At 46.7% G+C, this 21,004-nt stretch overlaps 2 protein-coding genes across 2 annotated transcripts in view; both read right to left on the bottom strand.

The window, feature by feature from the left end:
* Positions 1-20,400, bottom strand: part of LOC125946422 (cytochrome P450 3A41-like) — a 41,882-nt gene extending 21,482 nt beyond the window's left edge. The window contains exons 1-4 of the mRNA XM_049669576.1: positions 20,227-20,400; positions 18,542-18,638; positions 17,470-17,522; positions 11,574-11,670 (exon numbers count right to left, since the gene is read on the bottom strand). Coding sequence (XP_049525533.1) covers positions 11,574-11,670; positions 17,470-17,522; positions 18,542-18,638; positions 20,227-20,294 — 315 coding nt within the window. The 5' untranslated portion in view covers positions 20,295-20,400. The remainder of the gene's footprint in view (positions 1-11,573; positions 11,671-17,469; positions 17,523-18,541; positions 18,639-20,226) is intronic.
* Positions 1-21,004, bottom strand: part of LOC119456161 (cytochrome P450 3A8-like) — an 82,963-nt gene that overhangs the window by 22,984 nt on the left and 38,975 nt on the right. The gene's annotated exons all lie outside the window — the stretch shown is intronic.

Raw genomic sequence — 21,004 nt, 5'->3', positions numbered from 1 at the left:
TAGTTGGTGAACAAGGTGCCTTATTTCCAGCACAAGTTGGTCTTGTGGTCCACGACGTAGAGCGGATGGCAGACAATGCAGGGCTGCCTTCGAATCAGTAAATATGCTCCATCTTCGTGGTAAGTCTTCGTGAATCATGTGTAGTGCGCAGAGAAGTGCAGCAAGCTCCACCGCAGTCGACGTTGTCCGGTGAGAAGTTTGAAACTGAAGGGTCACGGCTTTTGCGGGGAAGATCACAGCCCCTGTAGATCCGTCAAGAGTTGTCGAGCCATCAGTGTAAATGTGAAAATGAGGAGGGATAGCTGCTTGAGAGCTGGGGACGAGAGTCCTGCTTCACCTCCTTAGTGTTTGGCTCGCTCACAAGTTCGACTCTCCGTACCAGGGATTCGAACGAAAGCAGGGCAGTATCAAATATGCATGTACCTTAGATACTATCTTAACATGCTCTTTCGGGATCTTGTATCTGTATGATGATACATTCGGCAAGACGTGTATCATTATCTGTATTTTTTTATAGATCGTGCGAAGTATCGTGTATCGTAAGATACAAAATACACTACAGAAAAATTCGCGATGTCACGCAGAGTCACCAAGGCAAGCCATTGACGGCAGTTAAATTTTATTTTATGAGACGACACTTTCATTCTAACAATTTTTTAGTAATCAATCGCGATTGAGAAAATTGGATGCTATGTGGCACTATTGTATTAACAATCAGTAAATTTTACTTATATAACTTTTAATTATATTCATTAGGACGAATGTTGCAACCACAGAACGGAAGTTAAGCCAATGCTGATAGCGTAGCCTTTTGCTAGACACTTTATGCTTGGAGCCATTTCCGAAAAATACGTTCTCAACATGTGTCGTGAAATGCATTGCTGTTCAGCTAGCAGTTCGACATACATTTTGCACAGTGCACAAACATATAATCTGGGACAGTAATGTATATCACTTCTGATTTCCGCATAGGCGTATCGTAATGGAATTCAAAGCCGCAAAAGCGGGCGGTAAACAAGAGAGCAACGTTTTATTCTACTTATTCTGCTAGCCTTGCGGTCACCTTGTCACCGCCGCCCCACATCTGCCTTTGCACTGGCACTCTGTTTGAACTCAGTTGACCTAAAACACACTATTTCCCAGACTATTCTATGGCGGCTGCACAAAATTCTGTCAGCAATGGAGCATTCGGAATTATTTGTATAGCATGAGACAAAGCAACGTGGCTGCTGTCACAATTAGAGAGCAGCGTAAGAAACTGTAAACAAGGGAACGCGTAGCCTACTTTCGTTGTACTCCACCTGGTTTTAACTATTTCAAGCGTTACCTGCTCCTGTAGCCTAGTTGCTATGGCACTGCGGTGCATGCAGAGCTCGAGGACACGGGCTCAATCCCGGTCACGCAGCTGCGTTCCGATGACGGTGGAATACAAAAAACGCCTGTGTACCGTGCACGTTAAAAAAGCTCAGGTGGTCAAAATTAATCGGGAGCCCCACACTACGGCGTGCCTCACAACCAAATTGTTCATTTAGTTAGTAAGACTAAAGAATTTAACTATAATTTATTTCATACGCATCTTTATTTACCTTTTCCAACTATCTTTAGAACTCACGGCATTTGACCGAGTGACCAGCTCCTTTTTACCTCTATATGAATGCCTTAACATGATAAAATCAGTCATCATCGGCAAATATTTTCCTATAACACAGCGTTCGGGGAGTCCGATATGCTTATAAGTGTTCGAACAGTCGCACACATCGCTTTGAAGTACCATGACTTCTCTCTTTCTGATTTCATTCTTTCGTGTTCATTATCGATGCATAACAGGTTTCCTCTCCAATACCGCTATCTACTTACTATGTTGTTCTTCCACCACGGTATAGCACCCTTTCTACTGATACGTGAGCAATGATACCTGCTTCACGTAACATTTACTGGTTATAGCTCGGTACAAATTGGTACATTATCTGCAGGGTGAGTCGACGATATTCAAAAGCTGCCAATATTTTCCCGGTATTTCTAGTGCATTCTCATGACAATTCGAGAAACGAGTCAGCGCAGGTGTAACCGCGGAACGCGATCACCTCAAGCGACCTTACGAAATCATTCTATCTCGAAAGAACCTTCCCCGTCCCTCATCACAAGCTAAACAGAGCACAGGCAACCCCCCTTCGCCTGTTACAGACAAACACGTACCCATCACTAACACGTTACCACAGGATCTATCCAGACATCTACCCTAGCAACACTTGTAAGACCTGTAAGACTCAGGCAGCAACGCTTCCCCACATGCTACGGGAATGTAAAACACCAATAATTAATACTGTGACCCTCTCGTCGAGATGACACACCGCCCTGCGCAGCTCCCAACTCTGGGCTACCCAGCAAGCCTGCGAGGCGGCGAAGAGACAAGACATCGATGCCCCCACGTGGGAGGCCTAGGCCCAGCCAACTAAACTGCTGGTTTCAATCGAAGTTTTTTCCTCCTCCTCCTGTCAAATGCGGGCGTTCGCCGGGATATTCCGCACCGTTTACGAGCCTATATTTTTTGGAAGTTTCTGCCGAAGAGCTGAGCGTGACTAATGACAATCGGCATGCTTTCTTAGAATGAAACATTATGGGCTCTACATCATGATCTGCCATTTCTTTGTTTGACGGGCACGACGACAAATCAAGATGCGTGTCTTGCAAGATCATGATTAGCGGCGCATATTGCTCCACCTCGAGCTTTAACATTCACGTATATTTACGTAAGCATGCATCGTGCCGTCGCGCATCCGTCCTGTCGTCTTATCTGTCCACATGTTTTTGCGCTGTTCTTAAGACGTACCTGCGTTGATGTAACGCAAGTGAAGTCGGCTCCGTAGACTGTTGCGAAATCGCAATAGAATGGATGATTATATGCACCCCCCCCCCCCCCCCAAGAAAAAAAAAGTTACGTGATAAGTTGAAAGGAACAGTCTGCGGGAGAGAAGAAATTAATTTTAAACACCTGTAAACTTACAGCGGCACTAAACTATATAGCCAAGTGACAATGAGAAATTAACTGTTGTATCGTAGTATTTTAGGATACAAATGGAAAGTATCCTATCGGTTAGAATTAATCTGCCAGTATCCTGTGTCTTTATTTCAAATACTTGTCGGCTCAATATCTTGCATCTGTATCACATTTGGAAAGAATCTTTGCCGAGCCCTGTTTAGCTGAATGCACATTTGACTGAGTGCGATACCTTTCTGTATTCCCGCAGTTTTACTTTTCTTCTTTTTTTAAAGCACCTGCTAATAACAGGGATATTGTTACGTAGGAAGACGCAGACGAGAAGTTATATACAAGTATATTTGCGAGCGAATACGCCGCACTTGGCGAAAAGGCGACCGCCCGCGATAGCCTCTAATCGCCGTCGTCGTCTTCACACCCCTGGCCTCTTCGTCATCGTAAATACTCGTCCCTAGCACTACCCCGGGCGGCAAAAGCACCGTCCCAGAGCAACTAAAGGCCGGGTTCGGACGCAGTGTAGTAGGCATTGAGCCTACCGACGTGCACGACATCAATGGATGCCACAGTAGACGGTCAGTCAAATTTACAGGAGCAATTTGGTGCTTCACTGGCGTCACCTGGCGCAGCACGAGGGAGGGCCCCGTGTATCGCGAAAGGAGCTTCTCTGAAAGTCCGATGTGACGAGAGGGCGACCATGGGAGCATGAGCGCACCAGACGAAAACTGTACGTCATGGTGATGGGCGCCGTACAGACGCTGCTGAGTGGTTTGCTAAGCCGTCAGTCGAGTACGGGCAAGCTGGCGTGCATGGTCGGCGACGGCGATGACGTCGCGCGCATACTCGCTTGTTGAGGTCGCAACAGAAGGAAGTGCAGTACCAAGTGGCAAAGTCGGTTTGCGACCGCAGAATAGATAAGAGGGAGAAAATCCGGCGGTGTCGTGCCGAGAAGAATCATACGCAGCTGTGACGTAAGAAAGGCAATGTCCCAGTCATGGTAGTCCTTCGAAACGTACTGTACATGGACAGCATATCTGTGAGGGTACGGTTTAACCACTCCTTCAATCCATTGGTTTCAGGATGGTATGAGGTGGTTAGCTTGTGTTGAGTGGAGCAGGAGTGCACAATGTCGGCAATAACTTTGGACAAGAATTTACGACCATAGTCAGTAAGCAGATGTCTTGGTGGGCAATGGCGCAAGATAATGTCACGAAAGAGAAAGTCTGCGACGTCAGCGGCGCAACTGGTGGGGAGAACCCGCGTGATAGAACATTGGGTGGCGTAATCAATTGCAACGGCTACGCATTTGTTCCCAGAGGATGACGTGGGAAAGGGTCCGAGGAGGTCTAATCTAACGTGAAAGAACAGGACGTTGATCAGCGGAATTCAGAAAAGGCGGGTAAAGGCGGAGAGCATTGTCTAAGCAGTCTATAAGAGCAGAATGCGCGGAGCGGAAGTCCAGGCCGTGGATAATGTCGTGGGGACAGTGAGCGATGACTGCGAAGCGAACGATACTGGAGCGATCGGCGAAGGAGACGCGGGCGGCACACATACCAATTACTGGGGCTGTTCCGCCGTCGGTGACACGGGCAACATGGGTCGTATAGCGGGTGTTATTTTTTTCTTCAGCCGGTTACGAATGTCAGCGCTCATGACAGATAAATGCGCGCCAATGTTCATAAGAGCAGACAGAGGAGCACCGTCGACTTGCACATCAAGAAGGTTCATATGAGTGGGCAGGGTCAGTAGAGGATTTGGCGGCGTATGCAGCAATGCAGCGTCACCTCGAGGCGCTGCATCGCGTAGTTTTCCGGCTGGGAGCGGCCGTAGGGAGTCGGCGAATATGATCGACGGGGCTGGGGCGAGCGAGATCGTCGTCGTTGGGACGAAGACGACCGTGCATTAATAGGGGCCCTTCGGTGGGGGAGATTCAGTGACGGCCTTATCAGACAATGCGGTATAGAGACGAGAAGGGCCGCTTGGGCGAGAGTAGCCAGTATAAGTGGTCCGGGTCAGGGTGAGGGAACACCGGAGGCTGCGACAGTTGCGAGAAAAGTGGTCGATTCGAATGGCAGCGAAAACAAATGGGCTCGTAGTCAGCAGTGCGCCATTCAGGTGGGTTGCGAAAACGTGGTGGGTAATATGGCGTGGGACGGGGTGGAATCGAAGCATCCAGGTGGGCATCAGCGCGAATGCCCGAGCAGACGATGTGAAGACCCAAGTTGGCGAAATCTTGGCGGACAACTGCCTAGATAAGGGAAACGGTGACTGCAGGTGAGTTCGTGAGTGCTGCTGGAGTCGAAGGCAGTTGGATAGGCGGCCTCAATCTCTCGCCGGAGGCTCCTGGTAACATCGCCAGTGTTGTTGAGACGAGTAGCGTCGGCACAGGAAGATGGGGTGGTGGTGAATTCTTTATTTCGCCCAAAAAGAGGGGACCAGTCCAAGGACCGGTTGCGCTGGCTTAGAGGAGGTCGGCGGGGATCCCTTGGGATTCCGCGGCCTGTCGCCGGGGTATTTGGTATACGGACAAACTTATCGTCCATACGCCGCCTTTTTGCGAGTTCCAGGCTCTTTGACAACTGCGTCCGCCGTCACCACGTCGTTGAAGGCGAGCAAGTTGAAGGCGTCATTAGCAATGTCTTTGAGAATGTGGGAAACTTTGTCTGGCTGAGGTATGTGTGCGTCAAGACACCTTGAATGTACTGTATGTGACGTCTGCACGCGGCTGGAAAACGCCTTCCTCGCGGCAGCTTGTTGACCGTAATGTTTGGCGAACAAGTCTCATAGCGTTTGCCTAAGTGTATCTGTCACAGCTGTCCCCAATTCGTCGTCGGTGCGAAGTCGATCGACGGGGTAGACAACCTGGTTGGTCGTTCCGTACTCAAGCGAGCACAGTGAAAAGAGTCAGAGTCGAGAGTAAACAAAAAAACAAGATATTTATCGGCTGATAAATATACACAAATTAATAAAAGATAATAATAAAAAAACACAAGACAAATTAATACACCTGAACGTAATATAACACAATGATGAAGACAAATAAATACAAGCAATTAACAGCAGATATAAAAACGAAACAGTGCGAGGATCAAATACACAAGAATACACTTAGCAGTATTTCACTAAAGCAAAGTTCAAAAGAAATCAAAGTTCAAAAGAAAACAAATGGTGTCATACGCATGGCCGGGCAGCAGCAGCAAGTCCATAAACCGTGAAGTCGGTGCACAGAGCTTTCCCGAAGAATGCTGGCGGTCCGATCTTGTCGAGGTGGATGCGAATTGCTGAGCTGAGTTTCCCGGGAGTCTAGATCTGATGACTTCCCTGAAGCAGGTTGAGCTAACTTGAGGCGAACTACTGTGAGCTTCGTTGCAGGCGTTGGTTTGTCGTCTCATACGTCAACTAGTTCCTCGGAGTTCCGATGTGGCCAGGTGGCCCAGGCGATACTGGACGGCACTAGCCCCCCCCCCCCCCCCCCCCGACGGCTTCTCAGCAGCGCATAGGTTCAGCTTTTAGACTAATCAGCAGGTCCCAAAACCTGCGCTTAAATAGCCTCTCCTTCCCTTAGTTCCCTATGTAGGGGAACTATCGGTATGCAGAGTTCACCTAATTATTTCACGACTCCTCCCAAAGGTTTTGGCCGCGCCCCTTTCACCATGGACGAGGGCCGGTAGATTCCCCTCTCTGCCGAGGTCAAGGGCCAAGATCGAGCCCGGCACTACCACGCGGACGTACACGCGCACTTCTGGGTCCGTAATCGGCGTGTCGCGTCTCGAATCGAGATGCCACCCCGTGAGGCCACGTGCACGACGCTTTTGACGCCCGTAATTCGGCGTGTCACTGTCTCGAAATTATACGCTGCACAGTGAGTACCCCACGTTTTTGACGCCCGTAATTCGGCGTGTCCCTAATAAGCGTCAAAACCACTCGAAAACTCTCGAAAATATGCCGCACCGTGACAGTATCCCAACTGGTGAGCTCATCTTCGTGTGTCCAAAACCAAACTCTAGGTGTGCCACCGAGGTAAAAGACTACGTTGGCAAGCATGATAGTAGGGTCCCACCGGTTATTTGCGCTTACGTGTTCGTGCAGGCTGATCCAGTCCTCGACGTCTTCCCTATCTTTTCCCGAGAATACGCCAGGATCACGGGGAGCGGAAAGGGTGGTGTAGGTCATCGAAGTGGCAGCAGGTGTCGGAGCCGGTTGATGCGAGCTGTCGTCACCGGGAGCCATGATGGAAGGCTCGACGTACCGTCCACTGCGAAGCTCCGTGACGAGGTACCGGGAACGTCCACCTCCACCACATATATTACGTAGGAAGACGCAGACGAGAATCTATATACAAGTATATTTACAAACAAATACGCCGCACTTGGCCAAGAGGCAACAGCCCGCGCTAGCCTCTAATCATCATCGTCGTCTTCACTATACTGGTCTCTGCATCATCATAAATACTGGTCCGTAGCAATATGTAAGAAGCGCAATGTTTACGTTACTCATTAATTCACGACACAACGCTTTTCTCAGTTGTAGCACCACTAATAGAAAAGAAGCCCTAAGGGACTTTATTTTGAAATGCCCCGCCTATTGCTCGATTCTTGCGTTCATTCTGTGGTGCTCTTGTGGTAACCCTTTAATGGTGGCGTCTGACAAAGATGCCTAAATGTGAAGATGGAACGGCGACAGGGCGGATGGGATGCGTTAAATGACGCTTCACCGTTTGCAAAATGATTGGGGAAACAATACAGGCAATGCAATGTTCAGGAGTAACTCATGATCGTGAACAATTTCCCGAATGCTGGAGTCTATGGGCTGTCATGCTCTAGTATATGACGTCATCATCATCGTCATCATCAGCCTATATTTATGACCACTGCAGGACGAAGGCCTGTCCTTGCGATCTCCAAATACCCCTGTCTTGCGCTAGCTGATTCCAATTTGAGCCTGCAAATTTCCTAGCTTCATCACCCCACCTAGTTTTCTGCCATTCTCGACTGCACTTCCTTTCTCTTCGTATCCATTCTGTAACTCTAATGGTCCACCGGTTATCCATCCTACGCATTATATGGCCGGCCCAGCTCAATTTTCCCCTCTTATTGCCAACTAGAATATCGGCTATCTCCGTTTGCTCTCTGATCCACACCGCTCTCTTCCGGTCTCTTAACGTTAGGCTTAACATTTTTCGTTCCATCGCTTTTTGTGCGGTCCTTAAATTGTTCTCGAGATACTTTTTTTAACCTCCAAGTTTCTGCGCCATATCTCAGCACCCGTAGAATGCAATGATTGTACACATTTCTTTTCAACGACAGTGGTCTCTGGTAAGCTCCAAGTCAGGATTTGGTAATGCCTACGTATGCACACCAGCCCAATTTTATTCTTCTGTATATTTCCTTCTCAGAATCGGAGTGCCCTGTGAGTAATTGACCCAGATAAACGTACTCCTTTACAGACTCTAGAGGCTGACTGGCGATCCTGAATTCTCTTTCCCTTGCGAGGCTATTAAACATTATCTTTGTCTTCTGCATATTCATTTTCAACCCCACTCTTACACTTTCTCGGTTAAGGTCCTCAATCATTTGTTGTAATTCGTGCCCATTGTTGTTGAATAGGACATTGTCATCTACAAACCGAAGGTTCCTGAGATATTCACCGTTGATCCGCACTCCTAAGCCTTCCGAGTCTATGAGCTTGAATACTTCTTCTAAGCATGCAGTGAATACCATCGGAGAGATTGTCTCCTTGCCTGACCCTTTTCTTGATAGGTAACTTTCTACTTTTCTTGTGGAGAACCAAGGTAGCTGTTGAATCCTTGTAGATAATTGTCAAGATATCCACGTATGCCTCCTGTACTCATTGATTACGCAATGCCTCTATGACTGCTGGTATCTCTACTAAATCACATGTCTTTTCATAATCAATGAAATACACTCCGCAGTTCTCGTACTCTGCAGATTTGTCGATTACCTGATTGATGACATGGATATGATCCATTGTAGAATATTCCTTCCTGGAGCCAGCCTGTTCTCTTGGTTCACTGAAGTCAAGTGTTGTCCTCATTCTATTGAAAATTATCGTGGTAAATATTTTTATAATACTGTAAGCAAGCTAATAGGTCTATAATTGTTGAATTATTTAACGTCTCCCTTCTTATGGATTAGTATAATGTTGACGTTCTCCTAGCTCTCGGGTACAGTTGAAGTCATGAGGCATTGCGTATAAAGGGCCGAAAGCTTTTCAAGCATGATATATCCACCATCTTTGATTAAATCGACTGTTATTCCATCTTCTCCAGCAGCTTTTCCCCTGGTCATGTCTTGCAAGGCCCTTCTAACTTCATCGCTAGTTATAGAAGGCGCCTCTGTATCATGTTCATCACTACTTCGAATGAAAGTATCTTCGCTGCTCTGGAAACTGTACAGGTCAGTATTGAATTCTTCCGCTGCGTTGAGATTTCTCATCGAAATCGCTGATATTACGCTGCTTATCTTTTAGTTGAAGGCATACATCTTGCCTTGTCCTATGCCAAGTTTTCTTCTCACTTATTTCATGCTGCGTCCATTTTTTGCTGGTTCCTCAATCTTTTCCACGTTATAATTTCGAATATCTCTTACGTTCTTCTTGTTGATCAGTTTTGACAGTTCAGCGAATTCTGTCTGATCTCTACTTTGCCACTTCCATGTTTTGTCGTTTCTTTATTAGGTCCTTTGTTACTTGGGAGAGCTTACCTACTGGTTTCCTTGGTGCCTTACTTCCCACTTCAATTGCTGCTTCTGACATCAGCCTAGTTACGGTTCCATTCATTACCTCTATGTTGTCTTCATCTTCCTGTTCTAAAGCTGCATTTTTGTTTGCGAGTACCAGCCTGAATTGGTCTGCTTTTACCCTTACTGCGTCTAGGTTGGCTAGTTTGTTCTTGACTAATTTTACTCTTTCTCTATTAAAAGATCGTTGACCTCACTAATCTATGGTCGCTGCACTTTACCCTAACTAAAACTTCAACATCTTGCACTATGCTGGGGTTGGCATTTCTCCATTAGGGCTTTTCCAGCTCCACTTCTTGTTGCTGCGCCTCCTGATGAAGGTATTCATTATTCGGAGCCTATTCCTTTCCGCGAATTCTTTAAACATCTCTCCTCTAGCGTTCCTAGAATCGATGCCGTAGTTGCCAATTGCTTGTTCACCAACCTGCTTTCCCCCCACTTTTGCATTGAAGTCGCCCATGACTACAGTATACCGAGTCTTCACCTTTCTCGTTGCTAATTCAACATCTTCATAAAACTGTGCAGTTTCTTCATCATTGTGACTGGAGGTTGGGGCGTAGGCTTGTACTACCTTCATTCTATATATCCTATTCAGCTTTATGACGACGACTGCTGCCTTCTCATTAATGCTGTAGAATTAATCAATATCATATGTACTGCCTATGACGTCATAGGCAGAACATATTATGGAGCCTTGGAAGCCTGAAATGAGATTGAACCATCCTTTATGCGAAATTGTGGACTCCTTGTTGCATGCAGCGAAATAGTATCTGCCTCGCATGTTCAATGCAGCATTCTGTACTCATCGCCAACGTTTCCTTACCGTGCTCAAAAAGTGTTACAGTGCGCCAACGCAAGGCCCATAATCATGATAGACTGCTTAGCTTGTATAAATCTGTCTTCGTGAGAAACAAATTTGTCTCGGTTAAGCATTAATTATGTCGTCAACTATTTATTTTAACAGCGAAGCTGGTTAAGCCAGCAGCAAAAAGTGTGCGTTTCACAAAAAGCCAGCCGCGCCGTCGCCATGGCAACCAACGATACCGCAGCTGCTAGAACACCTGGCATAACCTCGTGACGTCATGCCAAGACGCACATGCGCAGTAGCGACAAATGAGAGCGACAAATTACAAATAACAAAGGAGAGCGACAGAGTGCGCGCGTCGCGCGCTATGCTCGGGAGAGAGAAAGAGAAAATGAGAGCGAGAAAAGAGAGAGAAAAACAAATTGTAGCAGCACCAACAAGGCAACGCGCAGAAGTGCTTCCGACGCCATCCGCGCTTCTCCGTTTCCCCGCATTAGCGCCGATTGCTCGCGGTGTCCGTGACTGCAGCAGGCGCTCCTGGCAACGGTCCGGCCAAGCTCCCACCAGCTGCGTGCTACTGCGCATGCGCCGTGACGTCATGCCGGCGTGTCGTATGTTGCGCGCCACCCGTATACTGTGCATAGCTTTCGCCCCACTAACCGTATACGTGTGCTCAGACTGGAAGGGCGTCGCGAGGCGTTCCCCGATGCCACAGACCACGAGGAAATGCTTATACACTTCGTATAAATTAGCATCACTTCCTATAGTCAGGACCAGCTAGGAACCGATCAGCTCCTCTGTGTCTTTAGCATTGCGCCACTAGTGGAAGCTACCACGAATTTTCGTTGTAGCGGAACCTTTATCTTTTACAACCCTTTCTAGGCTCCTTTTTCTTGCACGGGCCTCGTCATTCTTGCCTTTTAACCCGTGAACTTAAAGAAAAAAATTGTCAGGCAGTGTTATTCAAACAACTCACTTGTATACTTGTTTATTGCATTATCTGAAATGTACTCACCCTTCTGTTTGGGAGAGATGGGAAATCCTTTACTAGAACCTGCTTCACCAATTCGGGCTCGGCGACAAACAGTATGAGCTTGGAAGACTCTAAGGCTCTGCACGTAAAGATGGGAACAAAAAAATAAACAGCGTGACAAATCTTCGCGAGTGCTAAGAAGTTCGTTTCGAAGCACTCACTTTTTTACCACCAATGAAACATATATTATAGGTATTTATATTTCAGCGCCTTTTCATCGGCACCTGAGTGTATCGGTTCAAATCAAATTTATAGGAAACTTCCATCCTTGGAGTGCTGCAATGGAGATGTGGGGCCTTTGTTGCAACTTTATGAAAAAAAAAAAAAAAACAGCGGCAGGACTCGCGCGACCTTCCACAATTTCAACTAAATTTCCAGCGATACTATTGTGACTAGCTACCCATTTGCCCGATTCTCAATTCTGCCGAACAGCCGGTAATCTTCAGGAAACATTTCCGTGCTCCTGCAAACAACTTACATCCTTAAAAATTTGCTGACATGTTCTTCAAAGTATTTTCTTCGAATTGTTTCTTACAAAAATTGCACGAGCGCACTCTGGCTCTAGAGTGTCTACTGGAGCTCTAGCAATACCGATTAAGTCAGCCTGAAAATGAACGGCTATATACGAATTTGCTGAACTTCACACTTCTGGCTTCAAACGGCTTTCCAACTTGGCAAATCAATCATCTTCAACAAATCAGTGCGTTATAAATGAAACCATTCCGAATGATTACGTACGTTTGCGGATACTTTGTGTTTAGTGTCGCAGCGTTTAGAAAATTCTAATTGCTTGCTAATTTAGGGGAAGAAAGAAAGCGTAAGAATAACGCCACGAGACCGTCTGAAGCCACAATCACGAAGCTTAGACAAATCCATGTAGGCCTATCTTACACCGACATATTCATAGCTCACCGATCGTGGCGCTACTTTTCCCCTAGTAACTTTTGTAGGAAACTGTGATTCTTACAATCTTTCGGCCAGAGACACCGAATCACTTTCTTTCGGTGGTTTAGACTGGCACAACTTTATGACATTTCGTTTGAAGAAAACACGATAGCACAGAGAGCTTTAGTATACCGTAAAATGTTTGGCGTAAGCGGGTGACGCAACGATAGCGCTATCGCACTCTGTAGAGAACGGTTCGATTTAGTCCTTTAGTTTAGCGGAACCGAGCGCAACGCTAACACGAATACAAACGGCTCCGATGCCGCATATATGTAAAAGTTCGCAAAGTACAAGTAAATCAAATACACACCCAATATCAACAAAATCATGTGCTGCTGTACCCGTATTATATGCGCAGCTCCCATGAACCGCCCACCGTCAGTTCAACCTGTTCATAAAATTTAGTTTGTGGTGGTATCTATTCAAAATAGAAGATTAAAGCAAGCATTTGTAATCTATTGCTTTTGAGATTTGGCAGCGCGCGTAGCTTGCGACTCTGGCCGCAATATCTCCGACACGTTGTGTATACAGCCAATACATGCAGCCACTGCAGCTAAGCCTAAAGCACCAAAATATCGCAAAGGAATCTTGGAAATATTGTCACTAACAGCTTGATATCGCATCATCGTAACACAAATACGAAATCAATGCGTGCAAGATTTTCGAACGAATGTGCTAAAGAGTGTATAGGGAGCGCCTTGATAGATCCGAAGTGTTCGATGGCTGCCTCCATGTTTCTCTACGCGGAGCTCCCCTTAAAATAGTGCATGCTCGCAAGAGTGTCAGCTTCACGTACGTGCTGGGCACGCGGCGTGTGTATCACGCAACGCTAACGCTAAGTCCTTACATTTTATGCTATACGCTACACCAAAGCTCTCTATACTCCATCTCAGAAGGTGGTTGCAGCACTGCCGAAGGTACGAGGCGTACACAGGCAATATTCTTGCGCAGCTGGTATATAGTTCCGGGCGTAACTGGCTGATTATTGGCTACACTATAGAGTTTTACTATTGCTCGCTACATGATACGGTACAGCGATACGTGACATGTTATGACCTTTGCGTATGCACGTCGTATACTGAGAATTACTGTGGCAGTTACCTCCGGTAAACGTATACAATAGCCACCCTAACTGCAATCACTTATAGAAAGATGGCAGCACCCATACAGCGTCGACCACCCGCTTCGATCCGAATTCGCGCTTTTAACTGGCTCTCTGCCCTGTCATCAAGAAACAAAGCGCAAAATTCGTTATTGCTAAGCCTCATCTCAAGGTGGGTTGAAAACATTAGGTATGTTTTGTCGTAAATATTGAGATCGGCTGTTTGTTTTCACGCTGCTAGGACTACAGACACGGAACCGAGCCGTAAAACTGGTTTGATTTCTAGTTAGCAGATGGCGCCATAGCATTAGCATTGGTGATGCGTTGACGATTCGGAACGCTATAAAAGCCTAATCGTTCACTGCATCATTAATTTACTATCCTGCTCTAGCATGGTGCGCGATGACGGTAGCGAGCAAACGCCAAGTAGACGCCGTGCAGACGCTGTGGCGCAGGTGAACATTTGTAAGGGCATTCGCCCGTACCCCTTGCTAAGGAGGCTGCAGGCAATGTAACTGCAGAGAAACGTACAGGTAAAGCGAAGCTTTGCTGTATCATGCACGTAAACACAGCTTATGGTTACGGCGTCAAAACATTTTTGCCTCAATCCACCAACCAAGGAGCATGTAACACGATGGCAAGCAGACGCTGAGCAGACGACGCGGCGCGAATGAGCTCATCTCGAGGGGCATTCGGCCTTCCTATTGGCTGTGAATTCGTGTAGCGTCCACAGTGCTGTAGTCAGCTTGTGAGATGGAGCATGGCCGCTGGATAAAAAAAATGTCACAGTTTCGCCCTAAGGGCGAAGCAATGAATGCGATAGCAACACAGCAATGTCATACGAAGTAAGGTGAGCGGCTTTGGTAGCAACAACACGCAGAACTGTTGTCGACGCCATCGGCGTTTTGCCCGCGTTAGCTCAAAATGCGTGCGGCGTTGGTGACTGTTGCTGGAGCCTCTGATATAAATAGGCACTTGGTGCCGCAGCTAAACGTCGCCTCCCTTCCCTCCCCCTCCCCCACGGCCTCTCGCGCGTCCGAAGAAGGCGCGTTTGCTCTACATATATGGTGATTGTAAAGGAGAAAAGAGACGCCTACTTCTGCAGCCCTTAAGCGAGCACGGCGCAGAACGCGCGTTTGTTCTCCGCCGTGCGTTCACTCCCCGTGAAAGACGCGCCCCTCGCGCCCTTTCACTCGCACATACAGCGTTCGGCGCGCGGCGACGATTTCATCTCCAAATGACGTCATACGGAACCTCACGGCGACGGCGACGGCGACGGCGACGCCGACGGCAGAAATCTGCTTTTGAGTGTCCATATAATTGCTATCGCAATAAAAAATGTCACAGTTTCGCCCTAAGGGCGAAGCAATGAATGCGATAGCAACACAGCAATGTCATACGAAGTAAGGTGAGCGGCTTTGGTAGCAACAACACGCAGAACTGTTGTCGACGCCATCGGCGTTTTGCCCGCGTTAGCTCAAAATTCGTGCGGCGTTGGTGACTGTTGCTGGAGCCTCTGATATAAATAGGCACTTGGTGCCGCAGCTAAACGTCGCCTCCCTTCCCTCCCCCTCCCCCACGGCCTCTCGCACGTCTGAAGAAGGCGCGTTTGCTCTACATATATGGTGATTGTAAAGGAGAAAAGAGACGCCTACTTCTGCAGCCCTTAAGCGAGCACGGCGCAGAACGCGCGTTTGTTCTCCGCCGCGCGTTCACTCCCCGTGAAAGACGCGCCCCTCGCGCCCTTTCACTCGCACATACAGCGTTCGGCGCGCGGCGACGATTTCATCTCCAAATGACGTCATACGGAACCTCACGGCGACAGCGACGGCGACGGCGACGCCGACGGCAGAAATCTGCTTTTGAGTGTCCATATAATTGCTATCGCAATAAAACGCTTAACCTTGCACTCGGCCGCGCAACCCTTGAAACAGCTAAGCTGGGCGATCGAAGCCCGGCATTTTCCGGAAGTGTTCGCGAACGTTTCATCTTAATATTCATGATGATGATAATTTCTTTTCGCGCGTCTTGGACTTACGGCCGTCACTGCGCGTTGTATAGCGCAGCTTGCAACACCGACACAGCGTTCCAATGCCGACCACGCGTTCCACCGCGTTGCAATGCCGACAACGCGTTCCAGCAGACCCACTCCTTGAAGGCGTCTCTCTCTCTCGCTCTCATTTTCTTTATCTCTCTCCCGAGCATAGCGCGCAAAACCTCTTCTTTACCTCGCAGAACACGAGCGTGCGAACGCGCCAGCTGTGGACAAAGACGACGACGCTCGAACGCAAAAGTGGCTCGAAGGCAAGCAAGCAAGCAATCATATGGTTCGCATAAAAGCATGTTCTGCAAGCGTGGCTGTATAGCCTAGTGGTTACGACGCTCGCCTTACCAGGATCCCGGCGGGCCTCGGCAAGAAAGATTATTTTCTTGATAATTTCTTGATACGAACCACAAATGACGGGTGGCTTAAACAACTTCGCTGCTAAAAAACGTGCGGCCTGCCGCGTGCATCGAAAACGGTGTGGTCCGCCGCGGCGCCACACGTCCGGGGCTTTTGTCTGGCATACCAAATGTGTCAGGAACACGCTTTGAACGCCGTCGCGCGTGGAAGCCGACGCGTTCCATCGCTAGGGAGCCTAGATGCAAACGCTGTTTGTTCCCTATCCATCGCCGATGGCTAGCGCCGTTCGGCCCAGCCAAGCGGCCGACAATGCAACTTTACTGTTGTCACGTGCGCTCCCATTTCAGCGCGCCCGACATCCAGCGGCCATGGATCGAGTATAGTAACGCCATCGTATCTATGACATGCGTACTTTTCCGAACGCAGTCGAAAACCTCGCGCTGCTCCAGCTGCGCCGGCGGAGCACGCCATTCTCCCTACGCGCAGCACTTTGCGGTGTCGTTGACCGCGAAAGCCCGCGCTCTTGCAAATAAAACTCTCGGAACCGTTTACCAACCCAAAATTAAGCCAGCGTTTAAAGCACTCTTCAGTGCATAGATGACATGAACTGGAAATGTACAAAGGTTCAGCTGGAAACAACGGCACGTTTTCTCATAGCAACAATTTAAAAGTTGTTTGAATTCTCTAACCTATACGCTTTTGTGGCTGCCGCTGTTCCTTAATCAATACTTAACCGTGACTCTCGTAATTACGGGACAAGTTTTGAACTTTGCAGCACGTTCCTTCAAGCACTAGTTCAAATCCTACAAAGCAATTTTGAATCCGATGTAGCGATTTATTCTCTTACAGCAAGCGTCTGTTCAGAGGCGCATCCCAATTAGTACGACATTAATAATCATTTGGCTGCTTCAGTGACCCTACAACTTTTAAATTTCGTCAGCATGTTCCTTATAGTGCGTTCCTATTTGTAGAAACTTTCAAAGCAACGCACTGAGTGGTTCTTCCGGGCCGCCTCTTTGAATTCTGGAAAGGTGATCGGGCAAGCCAGTTAACGGAACTTTACCATTTTGACACAACCCACCTATAGATAACTTTACACTTGTATAGCTTGTACATGCACCATCCTCATCACTCCCACATGCCCTAGAATTCTCAGAGCTTTACGATCTGAAGTTTTTTATAGGTGCGGGCAGTTCCAAATGTTTCTATTTCGGTTAACCTTCATGTTTTAGGTCATTTTTAATTGCAGTTACCGCATGGCTGCAAAAAAAATTACTTTTCTACGCTCTAGACAACCTATTATCAAATAATAGCTTTTTTTCTTATAATATCTGTTCAAAACAATTGCTACTGCCTACTGTTTGTTCAAAACTGCATTTTTTTACATTCAAAACTATTTGAAATGCGAAAGGAAGAAGTTATCTTACCCAAAGAGCTTGCCATATTTACGATACCGCGCATCGTCAATGATGTGGACGGGCTGTAAAGTATGCATAATTTAAAAAAACTTAATCTGAAACTGTCGTCACAATAAATATTTGTTCGTTACATATTGCAACAAGTCCTCACGCCAAGATCTCCTGAACCGGCTTCCCTTTTCTCCGCTAAGCCCCACTTTGGGCGCTTGTCAATAAAGGAGTGGTGTACTTATTAACACAGGGAATACGACTGCCACCTTTACGCTGCAATCAACTACACTTTAAAGCACTCGACGATAATATGTCGAGAAAACTGAGTACTAAACTATGACCAAACTTTGGCCGTGCCTGTGCCTAAACGAAGAGCACAAGGCGCATATTAGAATTTAAAAGCTGCTGATTATCATAGATGGCAACGCTATGACTAAGCGCCGCAAAAAGATTGCAAGTTAACAATTTGTGCATTTGGCATAGCGGGTCTTTTTTTCTACCCTAAAATACATAGTATGTTTTCGGTTTGGGCTGCGCACTAGGCAGATCTCACTAACGCCTCGTATAATCATTAGTTTTGGATTTAACGCACAATCAACGTGCAACATTTACCCATTTAATTAAAATTTCATTGTGCAGCATTCTTCTCATTTATAACCAAATACACAAGAAGTAGTGGTTTTCTCAACGCATGCTGTTAGAAATTAATCGACTAAACTAGCATGATTTCAAAGCCAACTTAAAATGGCTACATGAATAAGCTGGGCAGTAAAAACATTATTCTGGCCTCTTCAATTAAATTCAATTATGGGGTTTTAGGTGCCAAAATCACGAACTGAATATGGGGCACGCCGTAGTGGGGGACTCCGGAATAATTTGGACCACTGGGGTTTCCGTGCACCTAAATTCTAAATAGGCGGGTGTTTTCGCATTGCGCCCCCAACGAAATGTGGCCGCCGTGGCCGGGATTTGATCCCGCAATCTCGTGCTTAGCAGCCCAACACCATAGCCACTAAGCAACCAGGGCGGGTGCCTTTTCAATTACATATAACGTGTTGAATAGAAAATTATCACATCCATTGTTACTTACATTGAATAAAAGCTTCATCGTAGGGCCGAATATGAGGGCAAATGGCTCCGATGGAATGTTTTGGTTCTTCCAGTAGTTGCGATTCCGAGAAGCATAGCTGCGAAATTAGTGAATAGTAAATAAATCCATATCAAATACTCAATAAATTTGCCTCCGCGTACAGTCAACCTTTTCGAAACCAATCTGATATCGCGGTGACGTCTTGTATTTTACGAGAAAACATTATCTTGCACATCGTAACAGAAAAGCGATCAAAAGAGCAATCAAGTTTTTAGAAACTTACATCGCCTATTTTAGCAATAGTGGTGGTTACACGTATGTACCGTTAAGTATTCCTCGGCTTCTACTGTATTTAAAAAAAATGTTCCAGTGCTCTGCTATGCCTAATGTGTTTCTAATGAAAAATGCATCACAAGAAAATACAATTCCTGTAAAGCAATAATTATTTAACATGATCAAATAATAAGTGCGATATCATGATTAGTTTGTCACAGGATTTAGTTGGTACTACAAACTTTGCGCTCTGATGGTCTGCAGCTTGCCTTGTGCACGGAACTCAAGCTTTAGGTTCCGAGCTTTATCCGTGGATAATTGCGCTATAATCATGGCTGGCATCGGCATGGAGACAAAATGCTGAAGGCTCCCAAAAAAGCTTCGCATCTGACTCAACGGCATCCACGTGGCATAGAAAAAACCTGCAATTAAATTTAATCCGGGGCCTTCCACTAAGGCGTCCCTCAACCCATTGTGCATCTTCAGGACTTTAAAGCCCACAATTCAATTTCAATTTGTAGGAACTTGACCTGGCGCACTTCTCTCGTAAAAAAAAAAAGACTCCGCATTAAGTTGGTGTCAGTTTACATCGCCGAGTTCACCGTCATTAGCAGAAAAGACTACATTGATATTCAACAAATCTAACTATCTTACTCCTGTTATAATGACCATGGGTCAATAACTCCAGACTTCCAGGGCACGCTGGCACATGTGCGCTGCAATGGAAAATATTACCTAATTCGAGATTGCCAGTTCTTCGGAAGCGACTGTAATTGGCTGGTATCAGATATAACAGAGAAGTAACTGACAGCCAGCATTAACATAGACGTTGCGGTTCATGACGGAATTCAACTAGTTGACGTGAATTGCACATGCTGATTTTCGTGTCTACTCCGCAATTGGTCGGGGGTGAAATTCTTCCAGTCTCTAGCTGCTTCCTGTTGTTGAACATTCGCTTTTTTGGGGGCATTCTATAGAATGTCAAAAGAATAGAATGCTTATCCCGCCTGAGCAACACGCATTATAATGTTGCTCAGGCGGGGTAAGTGCCAGCAACCATTCTACAAGGATGACACTGAAAGTATTATCATCACACCTAAACAGTACAAACGAAACGTTGGCGAATATTAAATCATTTAATGACTACGAATCATTACCCGTGCATAGAATTATTTCGTCCATATTCTGAACACTGGCGTGCCTATAACTTGGGAAAGGCAATAACACCGCTTGCTGCTGACATCCAAAACGTCCCGACACCCAGATTTCCTGACCATTCAGGAAAAAGTGAAACATAGAGAACTAATCCAATTCACTTTGTTGCGGCATCGGTCAAATTAGTTTAGACATTCCGCTACTTAGCATGTGGCACTTTATTCGCTATGAAGCACGAAATAAACGTAAGTACCCACAGGTAGAAAAGGACACAGACGGTCGCTGCGAGTATAAGCCATTCCGTCAATCCCAGGAACAACGCCATGCTGCACGCGCAAGGATAATATCACTTTTTGGTCTGAACACACTCCGTCGCGCTTGTGCGTGAGTGCTTGGGGGCCGCAGCACTCTCGCGAAGTAGCGAGGCCAACAGCAGCTGGAGACAACCCGTGGGCCGTGGCGCGCTTTGTGCCCGTAACGCTCGATACAGCAGCTGATAGAGAGACACGCAGAGAAATGACGTGTCGCGAACGAACGAGAGTAGCACGTAGTGAGTGAACGAACGGCGAGCAGTCATGGTTGCCTCCGGCCCGTAGCACAGGCATCGGCACTTGCGCATCCGGAGAGAACGTTACACCCGTCATCAAAAGTACGCAGACTAAGAGTTCCGCGAAAAAGATGAAATTCTTAGCAACACAGTCTGTCAACGTGAAATTGACGATCCTACTGTGATGCCAATTCATGAAAAAAAAGTGAAATACAAATGTTCTGTGGAATCTGTTGACAATAAAGACATGTTTTCGTTATTTGATGCATCTGATGCCGCAAAACAACTGGATGTCAAGCCAACCGAGAAGCGTATAAGTAAGAAAGAGAGAAAAGTTGATCGTATGTTGTGCTGCATTACAAGGACCTCAATGAAAAAAAATAAAAAAAAGAAAATAAAGCTGATATATATTGCTGAAGCGGACCTGATATAAATGGTAAACTCGGCGGTGGTGCAGTTCCACTCAAAGTGAAAGCTGGGGAAGAGCG

The sequence above is a fragment of the Dermacentor silvarum genome, chromosome 6 (assembly GCF_013339745.2).
Source record: "Dermacentor silvarum isolate Dsil-2018 chromosome 6, BIME_Dsil_1.4, whole genome shotgun sequence".
In the NCBI taxonomy this organism is placed as follows: Eukaryota; Metazoa; Arthropoda; class Arachnida; order Ixodida; family Ixodidae; genus Dermacentor; species Dermacentor silvarum.
Note: the sequence above shows the minus strand (reverse complement) of the source record. Positions and strands in the feature narration are given on the sequence as shown.